Source organism: Phycodurus eques, chromosome 8, assembly GCF_024500275.1.
Source record: "Phycodurus eques isolate BA_2022a chromosome 8, UOR_Pequ_1.1, whole genome shotgun sequence".
Classification (NCBI taxonomy): domain Eukaryota; kingdom Metazoa; phylum Chordata; class Actinopteri; order Syngnathiformes; family Syngnathidae; genus Phycodurus; species Phycodurus eques.
The window spans coordinates 19,374,375-19,387,292 of NC_084532.1; the positions used below are offsets into that span (position 1 = coordinate 19,374,375).

A 12,918-nucleotide genomic window follows, 5' to 3' on the forward strand; every position below is an offset into this window, starting at 1 on the left:
TTTTAAAAAAAAATGTAACTCGACTGGTGCATTGTGGTTAATGTAGTCGTGTTATATATAATTAATTAGTACTGTATTCATGAAGAGAAAAACTTTTTTGTCTTTGTATTTATATGTATAGGCTGCTCATCTTTTTTAAAAATGAAATAATGTATGCAGTAGTATAACAGGACCCTACAAAAGGACTTGACACTTGGCTGGTCAGTCTGTTAAAATAGAAAAAGTTACAAAAATAAAATAAAATTGTGTGAATGGTAGCATGGTGTAATAGTGGTTAGCCCATCTGCCTCACAATCCTGAGATTCTGGGTTCTCATCTCTGGTGTGTTGAATTTGCCTGTTGTCCCCGTGCTTGCATGGGTCTTCTGTGGGTACAGCTTCCTCCCACATTCTAAAAACATGCATGTTAGACTCTTAATTGGTGTGAGTGTGAATGGTTGTTCCTCTTTAACTTTAAAGTTTCCATCTCAATGAGGTTTTCCCGGATAAATAAATGTTTAAAAAAAAAATATCCCTATGATTGACTGATAGTATAGTATAGAACAATAGTTCTAAAACTTTTGAGACCAAGTACCACCTAAAAAAAATACTTATAGGTTTCTAAGCATCACCATGAAGACCAACATTTGCTGTAAGTACAGTTGCTCAACAACAGACAGAGGTTTTATTCTTAAAAGGTATATTTAATATTGTAAGCCACTGTAACATTATGCCCAGTTCGAACATCAACACGGCACTGAGAAAACTTAAAAGTAGAGTTTGCGGTTTAAAAACACGTTTTATTATATGTTAAAATGGTCTGTATGACCTGACAATAGAAGCCTATTAGAATGACCTATTGAAAAATCATCCCTCTCTTGCCTCATCTAATGCCTCTAATTACATTTTCATTATTTTATTTTTTTACAACTTGTCACGACACTCGAGGAAAAGCCTATCAGAGACTGTAGAGACAGAAGGCATGACCGAATGAGATGTCAATCATTTTCATGCGCATACATACGGATGCACACGTGGCATGTGCTACATGCTAGCCTCGTTGCCTGGACGATCAGCACCCACCTGTAGACTTTTTTTTTTTTTTTTTTTTGACAGATTTATTCCCCCTGTTAGCAACAAAATTTCAAAAGAAGAATTTGGACAGATCCCAAGACAAAATAAAGATAAACATGTGTAATGTCCATGTGCACCGTAGTGAGGGGCGTGGCTTTAGTGATACATGCAAGGGCGAGGGGAGGCCCAAGCAGTGATGTGAGACTATGTTCAAATCTTGCTAGCAGTGTGAAAACTGCATACTCTACCTTTAAATAATGATTCAATTAAAATGTAAAGCAAATAAAAATTTTATCGTACCTACATAAATGTCAAAAAACAAAAAGATCTTAAAGATTAAATACAAACGTACCGATCCTAAAAGTTAAAGTCAACTGAACTGTACTTAGGCAGGGAGTCTTTGTCGTAGCACTAGAACGAGCCCATACCTCATGTAAATATTAATGTTTTAATCAGATGAAAAAAAGGAGTAGTAACAACTTGACTGTTACATCACATACACACCTGCAAAATGTACTGATTATAAAATGTAACATTGCTTGATTAGGACATCTGTGTTAGAAAGTAAAACTATTGGCTTTACAGTGCTTCCCTGCAATTGTAAAGCACTTGCTTCTCGCATTTAGTATCTATAGTGCCTGTGTGGTGATTATAAATCACAACATATGATGTATATTATTATTGTGTTACTGAATACAGCCACCCGAGATCGAATCATTCAAGCATAGCAGCTAATGCAAGTTCAGTGAATGCCAATTTGACATGAAATGGAAATTCTCAGTGTGTTTTTTTTTTTTTTGTTTTTTTTTGTGCATTCACATTAGTAGGGTTTTGCCTCTATTAGTGGGTGAGCTCCAATCCAGTAAACAATCCCATTGGTGTGTTTTCTCCTTCATGCTTCTTCTGTTTGGTAACCGGGCGCGAAAGGAGGAGGTGGCGAGTACTCCTTTGGTAGCATCTCGCCCTCGTCATTGTAAGCGGAGAGTGCGGCGTCGAAGAGTTCTTCCCAGCTCATCTCCTGCAGATCGTCAGTCTTGCCAGGGGTGTTCCTCTTAGTGTTTGTCTCATTCTCATGGCCACTGGTAGGAGGGGGGGCCACCTGCGTCTTGGGAGGGGTGAGCAAACTCTCAGGAGGAGTCTCGAGAGGTTTGACGGGAAGAGTAATGTCAGTGATGTATCTCTTCCTGCTCTTTGGAACGGGCTTCAGATTACCAAAAGAACAAGACAGAAAATTAATTATTTGAAGCATAACAGAACTGATGATAGTGAAATGATTCTTACCATGGCTGGATGTGTATTGCTGAGGTCTTCATTGTTATTTTGATGATTAGGTCCGAGTTCTTTTGCTATTATGTGCCTCTTGTTAGAATCCACAGCACTTATCCCACTGTATTTGTTCCCGGCAACTGAGGTCTAATGTTAAAGCAGACAGAATAAATGAACACAAGCTTTAACAGTAAGTGTAAGACTATTCCACACAATCATTAGCATTCTACCAAATGTGCACAGTAACATACTGTTTGTCAGATTCAGATTTGAAACATTGTGTAGAAGTGGGACAAACACGTTACAGTTACAGTTAGGTGCAGATATTATGGAAGATTAACTTTTTAATGGCTTGTATACAAATTGTTGGGTCTCTGTAGTACCTGTCCACCCATCAACTGTGAAGTACTTATTGCTCTGTCAAGTCGTTGATGGAGTTACAGTCGTACAGTATTTGTATTCTAGATCCTGATTCTTGATCCCTGGGGTATTTTGACAAAAGCATGTCACAAACTTGTTATTAAAATAGCTGGAGGCTCATTTAAATTGTGAAAGTGCATAATGTCATATTTAATATTGCAAGATTTATTTCTTACTTGTTCGACATTTATCATAATTTGACATGATATTTCATGCATTATTCTCAGGGAAAATAAGCACATTGTGAATAAATGAAAGCAAAAGTAATTTTGTATCCACACCTTGATCAGGATCCATCCCAAAATGTAATCAGTCCCTCATTAAGTCATGCTCCTCCCCACCACTTAGTTTCACAAGTTCATAAGCTATTGGGAAATTCTGCACAAATGAATAATGACTGTACAAAGGTGTTCTGTTTTTGTTTATTGTCGTAATGAAAAATAAAAGTCACAGTCTGTCTCAGAAGTCATGTACTCATGTACTGTATTCCTGAGAAGGGTAAACGTGGTAAATATTAACTTCGTATTTATTTTTTGACATAGAGTGGATATGAAAAAGTCTACACACCCCTGTTTGAATGCCAGATTTTTGGGTATAAAAAACATGAGACCAAGATAAATACAACACAATTGAAAAAAAAAAACATTTCGAGAGGGGAATTCAAATATAAACTGACATAATGTGGTTGCACAAGTGTGCACACCCTCTTATAATTGGGGAAGTGGAAATCACATTATGAATCATGTTAAATACAAGACAGCACACATCTGCCACCATTTAAAATGCCTCTAATTAACTACAAATAAATTTTAGCTGTTCTCATAGGCTTTTCCTGACATTTTCTTTGCTTTCTATCAGAAGCCATAAAGTGTTGTGCTAACACAGACTGGTATTTGGGATCATAATTCCCTCTCCCTTGTCTCAGGGCTCAGTTCCATCTGAAGAAAGACATCCCAAAAGTATGATGTTGTCAGCAGTGTTGTGTTTGCACCAAACATACCTTTTGGAATTATGGACTAAAAGGTCAAGCTTGGTTTCATTGGACCATAAAATCTCCCAGACATGTGGGAAAATCTGTTATGGTCCAATAATTCCAAAATGTATGTATGGCACAAACACAAGACTCCACATCACCAAAAGACCACCATACCTATAGTAAAGTATGGTGGTGGCAGGATCATGATTAGGGGCTGTTTTGCTTCACCTGGAAGGAACTGGGGCCTTAGTTAAAGTGGAGTGAATTAGGAGCAGTTCAAAATAGCAGTCAGCGGTAGCGCAAAACCTTCAGGCTTTTACTAGAAAGCGAACAAATGTGACAAAAAGCCCACTAGAAGATCTGTTTTTTATTTGGCATTAATCAGAGGCCCTTGAAATGGTAACAGTTGTGTGCTGACTCCCATTTAACATGAGTTTAAATGTGATTGGTTAATTCTGAACACATCCAACATGAATAGACACAAGGCTATAACGATTGAGTTTCTTAAATAGGAATAGTAAAAGAAAATGGCACAACTCTTGTACTGTATTGGATCTTATTAGAATGTGCAACCAGTCCAGGGTGTACCCTGTCCCTCACCTCTCAGTCTGCTTGGATAAACTGCAGCTCACCCTCGATCCTAATTAGGACCAGTGCTATAGAAAATGCATGGATGGCTAGATAGCCTTGGTGGAGATCTGTTGTTGTATTGCAAAGTTACTGTTCAGGCATCCTCACCTTTCCACAAGAGAGAGTCAGCACCTCATTGTGGGCCGCGATGGGGACCGTTTGGTGAAAGTCCACCAGTTGTTGCAGACCGGGGTGATGCAATCTCTCGCCCACAATGGCACAAGAGCCATCCTTCATGTCATCAATCATGAAATGTCTGAAGCAGCCCACGGCACTGAGGCGAAAACAGTAGCGAAATTAGGACTATTTTATTTAATTTCAGCAGTTTATTTTTGTGGATAAATATATGGGCCAATAAGACAGGCACAGATAGTTGCAGCTGGCGATCTGATCCTTATTGAACACAGAGACTTCTTATAAACGCTCAAAAACATTTCTAGGGAAACCGCTTCCATTCTTGGAGCCGTGTGGACATTCAAACCAATGTGGTGATATTCCCTTAAAAATAAGCTCTATGAGTAAACACATTTTTATACAGTCACACAACCGAGATCAAAATGACCTTTCTCTATCAAAATATTCCTCGTTCTACTGTGAGTTCACATTACCTTATTCAATCATGTAGTCCCCCCTTTTGGGGCCAATGACCCCAAACCATACTAGTGTTTCTGCTAATAGTAGAGGAAAATTTGACTTGGCAAGAATGATTAAAAACATAAAGTAGCTATGGCTGGGGCATCTGATTCGGATGCCTCCCATACGCCTCCCTGGTGAGGTGTTCCGGGCACGTCCCACTAGGAGGAGACCCCGGGGACGACCCAGGACACGCTGGAGAGACTACATCCTTCGGCTGGCCTGGGAACGCCTCGGGATCCCCCCGGAAGAACTGGATGAAGTGGCTGGGGAGAGGCAAGTCATGGGCGTCCTTGCTAAAGCTACTGCCCCCGCGACCCGACCTCGGATAAGCGGTAGAAAATGGATGGATGGATGGAAGTAGCTACCCTAAAAAAATTACACCGATTAAAATAGTGTATTTATACTATATACACTTTATGAGTTATGGGATTAGTTGTTTTTTTTTAGCTTAATTTACTGACAACCAGTAATAAAATCTCAGACAAAGAACAACTATATTTTGCATTGATATGTTTATTTTGGTTAGATTAGATTTTTTTTTATTTGCAATGTGGTGATCGCTGGCCTTCATTCGTATTGTGAAAGCTTACCGATATGAGAGCGTGTAGCCAACTCTGCTCTCGCTCACTCTGATCAGGAAGGAGCCTGGAGGCTTGGACATCAGATGTTCTTCCGCAACCCTGCACACAAACACAAAGACAAGCCTCTTTAATATGAAAAATTATCTGTCTCTATGCCTCAAACTGGGGTCCCTGGACCTCTGGGAGTTTGTGAGCCAAACCTTGGGGGTCCACAAAATTGCAATAAATGATAATGTTGTATCATTTAATGCATTCTAGACCGAGCTATGAGGACCAGAATGCCCCCCAAAAAAAAAAAAACTAAATAAACATACAAAGCCAATTAGTCTTCCCTACCTTATTGTCCAATTAAAAGCTCTGATATGATTGGAATGTATCATCACATACAGTCCCCTCCAAAGGTATTGGAACGGCAAGGTCAATTCCTTTGGTTTTTTTTTTTTTTTTTTTTTTTTTTTTTTTTGTATACTGAAGACATTTAGGTTTCAGATCAAAAGATGAATATTAGACAAAAGTTCGGAATTGTAGACTTCAGAATTCCTTCTGCTGCTACCATCATAAGTTACATCATCAACGAAGACTAATGAGCCCATTCCAGTGCCTCTGGATTGGCAGACTGGGGTGGTGGTCCCCCTTTTTAAGAAAGGGGGACCGGAGGGTGTGTTCCAACTACAGGGGGATCACACTCCTCAGCCTCCCTGGTAAGGTCTATTCAGGGGTGCTGGAGAGGAGGAAGTCGAATCTCAGATTCAGGAGGAGCAGTGTGGTTTTCGTCCTGGCCGTGGAACAGTGGACCAGCTCTACACCCTCGGCAGGGTCCTCGAGGGTGCATGAGAGTTCGCCCAACCAGTCTACATGTGTTTTGTGGACTGTGTCCCTCGGGGAGTCCTGTGGGGGGTGCTTCAGGAGTACCAAACCCCCTGATACGGACTGTTCGGTACCTGTACGACCGGTGTCAGAGTTCGGTCCGCATTGCCGGCAGTAAGTATGACTTGTTTCCAGTGAGGGTTGGACTCCGCCAAGGCTGCCCTTTGTCACCGATTCTGTTCCTAACTTTTATGGACAGAATTTCTAGGCGCAGCCGAGGCCTAGAGGGGGTCCGGTTTGGTGGCCTCAGTATTGCATCTCTGCTTTTTGCAGATGATGCGGTTCTGTTGGCTTCATCAAGCCGTGATCTCCAACTCTCACTGGAGCAGTTCGCAGCCAAGCGTGAAGCGGCTGGGATGAGAATTAGCACCTCCAAATCTGAGACCATGTTCCTCAGTCGGAAAAGGGTGGCGTGCCCTCTCCGGGTAGGGGATGAGATCCTGCCCCAAGTGGAGGAGTTCAAGTATCTTGGGGTCTTCTTCACGAGTGAGGGAAGAATGGAACGAGAGCTCGACAGGCGGATCGGTGCAGGGTCTGCAGTGATGCGGACTTTGTATCGCTTCGTTGTGGTAAAGAAGGAGCTAAGCCAAAAGGCGAAGCTCTCAATTTACCGGTCGATCTACATTCCTACCCTCACCTATGGTCACGAGCTGTGGGTCGTGACCGAAAGAAAAAGATCCCGTATACAAGCGGCCGAAATGAGTTTCTTCCGCAGGGTGTTATTCACTTTAAGTTAATTTCATAATGTCTGTTCCAATACTTTTGCTCACTTGAAAAGTACGTGGCTTCAAACAAAAGGTGCTCGATCCTGAGTTGTTTAACACATCTAGATGCAAATACCATGAAATAAAAGCTGGAATTCTGAACGTTTGTCTCATATTTATCTTTTGATCTGAAACCCAAATGTTTTCAGTATACAAGAAAAACAAAGGAATTGACCTTGCCGTTCCAACACTTTTGGAGGGGACTGTAAGTATATTTTTAAGTGTCGTATTGCAAGAATAAAGTCATATTCTTTCCCAAAACAAACTTGTTGGCATGTTGTGAGGAAAATTAAGCAGAAACAAGTTCCTGAATGAAACAAATATGCAGTAAAAACATGGATTTATCCATTGCATGAACAAAGAGGGCGGAAGCACTCAAACAATCATGATAAAACAATTATTTACCGGTAATCTGTTTTTATGAGACGTTTTTGGTCCCCATGCAATTGTTTGTGAAATACGTCTTTGTTTTTGTCAAGAATACAACTTTTTTCTTGAAAAAATAGGATTTTATTCTCATAAAAATACTACTTTCTTTCATTAAAAAAACGTGACTTCTTTTGTGTTTGTTTTCAGAAAAAGCCAACTTTTTAATTCCCATGGCATGGTAGTTACAGTATATTTAATTGTTGTTAGGATTAGGATAGGAAGTTTTGCAAACCTCCGGTAGTGAGGATTATGAGGAAAAAGGAATTTTGAACTGGAACACATGAGCTACGGTGAAAAACAACTGCCTACCAGTCAGACTAGAAAGGCTTGATGAATACTGATCGCAATCTACTATCCAGCCATGATTGACAGTGCCATGTTTAAAAACATAGCCTAACATCATCAGTTAAAATTATACTGTCATAGGCAAAAACATTAGGTAATTCTGTCCCGCACATTCGCACTCACAGTCCCACCTACAGGCTATTTAGAGTCTTCAATTAATGCATGTTTTTTGGGATGTGGGAGGAAACCGGAGTGCCCGGAGAAAAGCCACGCAGGCACAGGGAGAACATGCAAACTCCACACAGGCGGGACCGGGGATTGAACAGCGGGGTTCAGAACTGTGAGGCTGACGCTCTAACCAGTCGGCCACCGTGCTGATATATATATATATATATATATATATATATATATATATATATATATATATATATATATATATATATATATATATATATATATATATATATATATATATATATATATATATATATATATATATATATATATATATCTTCTTTATGTTAATTTTGTTATGTTAGAAATGTATAAACCTAACTTCAAGAATTATTCAATTGGTAAAATGAATTACTTAAACTATTCTAATTGGTAAAAATAGTTACTTTCAAGATTAAAATTAAAGTATTTTGCATATTTTTCATACACATTTGAACTCTTTTTTTTTTTTTTTTTCTTTTAACCTAATCTACGAATAACCTGGCCGATCCTGTGCATTTTAAAAATCAAATATGGCCCATGAGCTGAAAAGTTTACCCACTCCTGCTTTAAGGTCTGACTGTTAAGTGTACACACACAGATGGTAAGGACCGAACGGTGACTTACTTCCTGCTAATTCTGCCATGGAACCATTCAGGGACAAATCCGTTTTGAATCCAACTGGCTTGGGAAGAGACAAACCAGATATTATTCCGCGGTTGGGACGGCTGACTCAGCTCGGTCATATTGGAAAAGGATCCACTTAATGGTCTGTGAAGAAAGGAGAAAGAAATAAACAATCTTTCATTTTGAATTCTTTCATTTTTTTAAATTTACTGTTCATTTCACAAATCAATGCTTTTCATTTTAGTTAGAAATGTGCCCAAGCCAAACAAAGCAACTCACCCTTACTAAGCTGTCAGCTGGAAAATGACAGCCGTGCTCACACACCTGAACAAACCTGTTCTGGTGTGGGCGGGATCCAAATGCATCAACCGAAACAACAAGGTCATATCAAGATTGTCACGTTTCGAAAAATAGCGTCCTCCCAGCTTTGTCAACAACAGGGTAGAGAAGGTAGTAAACAACATGGATATAAATATAAATGTACTTGGGGGAAAAAAATTGCTTATTGTTCAATGTTACTCTAGATACTACTTTACAGGTCTCACACTCAAGGCCAGATATGACCCTCTTCATTTCATGTGGACATTAAAGCAAATAAAGTGTGTCTGTGTATTGGTTCTTGCTGAATGGTTTTGTTCTTTTTATTTTGGCAGAAAATCTGAAACAAAACTGGTTATACAAACGTTTATTTACATCAAATCCCCCACCAAAAACAGTGGTGGGAGTTCTGCTCCAGCTAGGCCCATAAAAAAATTAAAACATTAAAAATTGAAAAAATTATAACCTAACTTCTAATATTTGTTCCATGAAATTGTATCAATTAATTGACAGTCTATTTTATTCATTTCATAGTGTTTCTTTTGACTGCACTGTTCCAGTGCATGTTTGTGGATATTCATTTTTTTGTCCAATCAGATTTATGGCTCTATGTGATGCCATGTCAATCTAATCTGCCCAGGGCCTTCAGAATCAGTACTGCTTGGCAATGGGACATTTTCTTGACCAAACACAATCATCAGCTTTTTTCCATCCTTTAATTGGCTGGTGAAAGCAAAACGGTTCAACTAGTACTAGTACACATCTTCAGTGATCTACACACACTAATACATTTACTAATCAACATCTCTGGTGGTTATGATATATTAGATTTAACTTGTAAATGTTCTTGTCATGTAATTAAGTAAACTGCTCAGCATGATGTACAGCAGCGCCGTTCTGTTCCGTTATAGACCATTTGATTTTTTTAATTGGATTGATGGTTTCTCTAATTGTGATGTGATAGTGGTGATAATAAGAGGTGGATAAATCAGGTAAATCCCCACTGAAGTGCTCATGTCCCAAATGCAGGGCCTGCCACTGAGTATCTGTAACTGTCTAAAATTACGTAGTCTAACTGGCAACCGAGTTAAATTAGCAATTTACCTCTCCACCTAGGCTCACACAATCTGTTCTTGTTCATCCTTCGGTTTTTCTCGTAATAATTTTGATAGAGATTTTTTACCTAAATTAGATTCAATAATTTATTTAAGGGGAATTAAACTCTATCCATTCATTCATTTTCCGAAGAGCTTATCCTGTTCAGGGTCATGTAGTCTATCCCAGCTGCCCTTAGGCGAAAGGCGGGACAACACGCTGGACTGGTTGCCAGTTAATCACAGAGCAGAACTAAACTCATTTGGTTGCACTTCAGGGATCCAATTATGGTTTCTCCCTGAGGCAGTAACTTTAAAGATGCTGTTATTTTCTGCTTTTGACATTTGACCTCTTCGGTCCTGGAAAAGGGCACATGGGTAAAACAGTTATCTTGGTGTACCAAAATGTCTCCTTTGGGGTATTATTAGAGTAAATTGTATCCTTGAGGGACATTATTTTGACAATGGGTGCCTTTGTAGGTGTTGTCGGTGATACAAGATAGTTGACTGATTACATATACAGTATTTTCCCCCATGGAGTCACAGCCAAGAGAACCAGTTTGAAAGGTTTTCACATGCCAGTCTTGTTGACACCCTGTTACACCCTTTTATGGTTGCATCCATTCAGAGCCCAAATGCACATGGGAATGTTTTTTTTTTTTTTTTTTTAAATCTCCCACAATGGTTTATTGTATTTTAACATAAAGCCAAATTGCGTATTAGTATAAAAAGACTTGATGTCACGCCTGTACCAAAACCAAGTGGCGTGACGACTGTGAAAATTTAACTGGCTTTTAAAGACCCAGGGAACCTGTTCATCATCAGGATATCTTCGCAATGACATTGTCAGAAAACCTGTTATGAGAAGAAGTAAATAAACATGGTTAAAATGATAACCTTTATGAAATTCTAAACTAACGAGGAACTTAAAAACAAATCTAAATTCAACCACGAAGGGGAGAATATTTAACATGACAGTTTGATTATTTTGTCAGTTGTTCATTAATTCAGTACGGCTAACATAAGTATTTTTATTTTATTTTAATTTTTTTAATATTAATTTGTTTGTGTGTGAATACTCCTGCTGTGACAATTTAATTTCCCTCTTGGAATTAATAAATTAGCTACTAAATTCTACTTTATGAAGATGCACCTGTAGTTCTGTGAGTCTTTTATAAAGACCTGTTGTAATAGTTTGTAGCACAAAACCAAGGACACACCCAGGAAACAGTGACAGTATCAAGTTGTGTTTAAATGATTTGGGTGGAAGTGTGTGACCAATTGAAGACACTCATGTTAAGTGCGTGCCACTTCAATGTGGACTTGCAAAACAAAAGGCGCACGCTTTAATGGCGCACCAGTTAAAACAAAACTGAAACCGAAGCGCCGGCCGACTGGTTAGAGCGCCTGCCTCACAGTTCTGAGGACCGGGGTTCAATCCCCGGCCCTGTCTGTGTGGAGTTTGCATGTTCTTTCCGTTCTCCGGGCACTCCGGTTTCCTCCCACATCCCAAAAACATGCATGGTAGGTTAATTGACAACTCTAAATTGCCCGTAGGTGTGAATGTGAGTGCGAATGGTTGTTTGTTTGTATGTGCCCTGCGATTGGCTGGCAACCAGTTCAGGGTGTACAGGGTGTAAAGCCTCCTGCCCGATGATAGCTGGGATAGGCTCCAGCACTCCTGCGACCCTTGTGAGGATAAGCGGTTCAGAAAATGGATGGATGGATGGATGTAACCGAAGCACACTGAACAGTTTCAATCCCATCTTTTAATAAATCATCCGAACACATATCTACAGGTGTGTCGACCAATCAGATTTATGAAACTAAAGTACAATCGTTGCAGATCTTATTTACAATTGCTGAATTATATCAGGACCTCCACACACAACGAAATCTAAATTTAGTTTGGGAAAGAAAATATTTTGTAACTGCCCAAATTGAAGCTTAAAACTTTTTTTAATCAGGCAAATTTGAGATTTAAATCCACAGGTAGAGAAACACAGAGGTGATTTTTCACAAACTTCAACTATTTCCTATATTTTCATGTTGGAGCTGAATTTGGAGTGACAGCAAGACAATAAAGTCACAAATACAGTGCTTATGGAAAATAGTAAGATCCGCCTAAATTTTTCACTTTGTTATATTGCAGCCATTTGCTAAAATCATTTAAGTTCCCTCATTAATGTACACACAGCACCCCATATTGCCAGAAAAAAAACAATTGAATTTTTTGCAGATTTATTAAAAAAGAAAAACTGAAATATCACACACCCATAAGTATTCAGACCCTTTGCTCAGTATTTAGTAGAAGCACCCTTTTAAGCTAATACAGCCATGAGTCTTTTTGGGACTGATGGGAAGTTTTTCACACCTGGATATGGGGATCCTCTCCAGTTCTGTCAGGTTGTATGGTGAACGTTGGTGTACAGCTATTTTCAGGTCTCTCGAGAGATGCTCAATTGGGTTTAAGTCAGGGCTCTGGCTGGGCAATTCAAGAACAGTCACGGAGTTGTTCTAGAGCCACTCCTTCGTTATTTTAGCTGTGTGCCTAGGGTCACTGTCTTGTTGGAAGGTGAACCTTTGGCCCAGTCTGAGGTCCTGAGCACTCTGGAGAAGGTTTTCGTCCAGGATATCCCTGTACTTGGCCGCATTCATCTTTTCTTCGATTGCAACCAGTCTCTCTGTCCCTGCACCTGAAAAACACCCCCACAGCATGATGCTGCCACCACTATGCTTCACTGTTGGGACTGTATTGGA

At 39.4% G+C, this 12,918-nt stretch overlaps 1 protein-coding gene across 1 annotated transcript; it reads right to left on the bottom strand.

The window, feature by feature from the left end:
* Positions 1–1,069: 1,069 nt before the first annotated feature.
* Positions 1,070–9,099, bottom strand: hsh2d (hematopoietic SH2 domain containing). Its single transcript, XM_061684759.1, has 6 exons — positions 9,026–9,099; positions 8,747–8,890; positions 5,571–5,660; positions 4,453–4,618; positions 2,334–2,465; positions 1,070–2,253 (listed from the first exon to the last, which is right to left on the bottom strand). The coding sequence occupies exons 2-6, from the start codon at positions 8,863–8,865 to the stop codon at positions 1,945–1,947; spliced, it is 816 nt and encodes a 271-aa protein (XP_061540743.1). The 5' UTR covers positions 8,866–8,890; positions 9,026–9,099; the 3' UTR covers positions 1,070–1,944.
* Positions 9,100–12,918: the final 3,819 nt, after the last annotated feature.

Coding starts and splice junctions, on each gene's coding strand:
- hsh2d (XM_061684759.1), bottom strand. CDS start 8,865: ATGACCGAGCTGAGTCAGCCGTCCCAACCGCGGAATAATATCTGGTTT. Junction 4,619..5,570: donor GGCTACACGCTCTCATATCG/GTAAGCTTTCAC, acceptor TTTTCGCCTCAG/TGCCGTGGGCTGCTTCAGAC. Junction 2,254..2,333: donor GCAATACACATCCAGCCATG/GTAAGAATCATT, acceptor GGTAATCTGAAG/CCCGTTCCAAAGAGCAGGAA.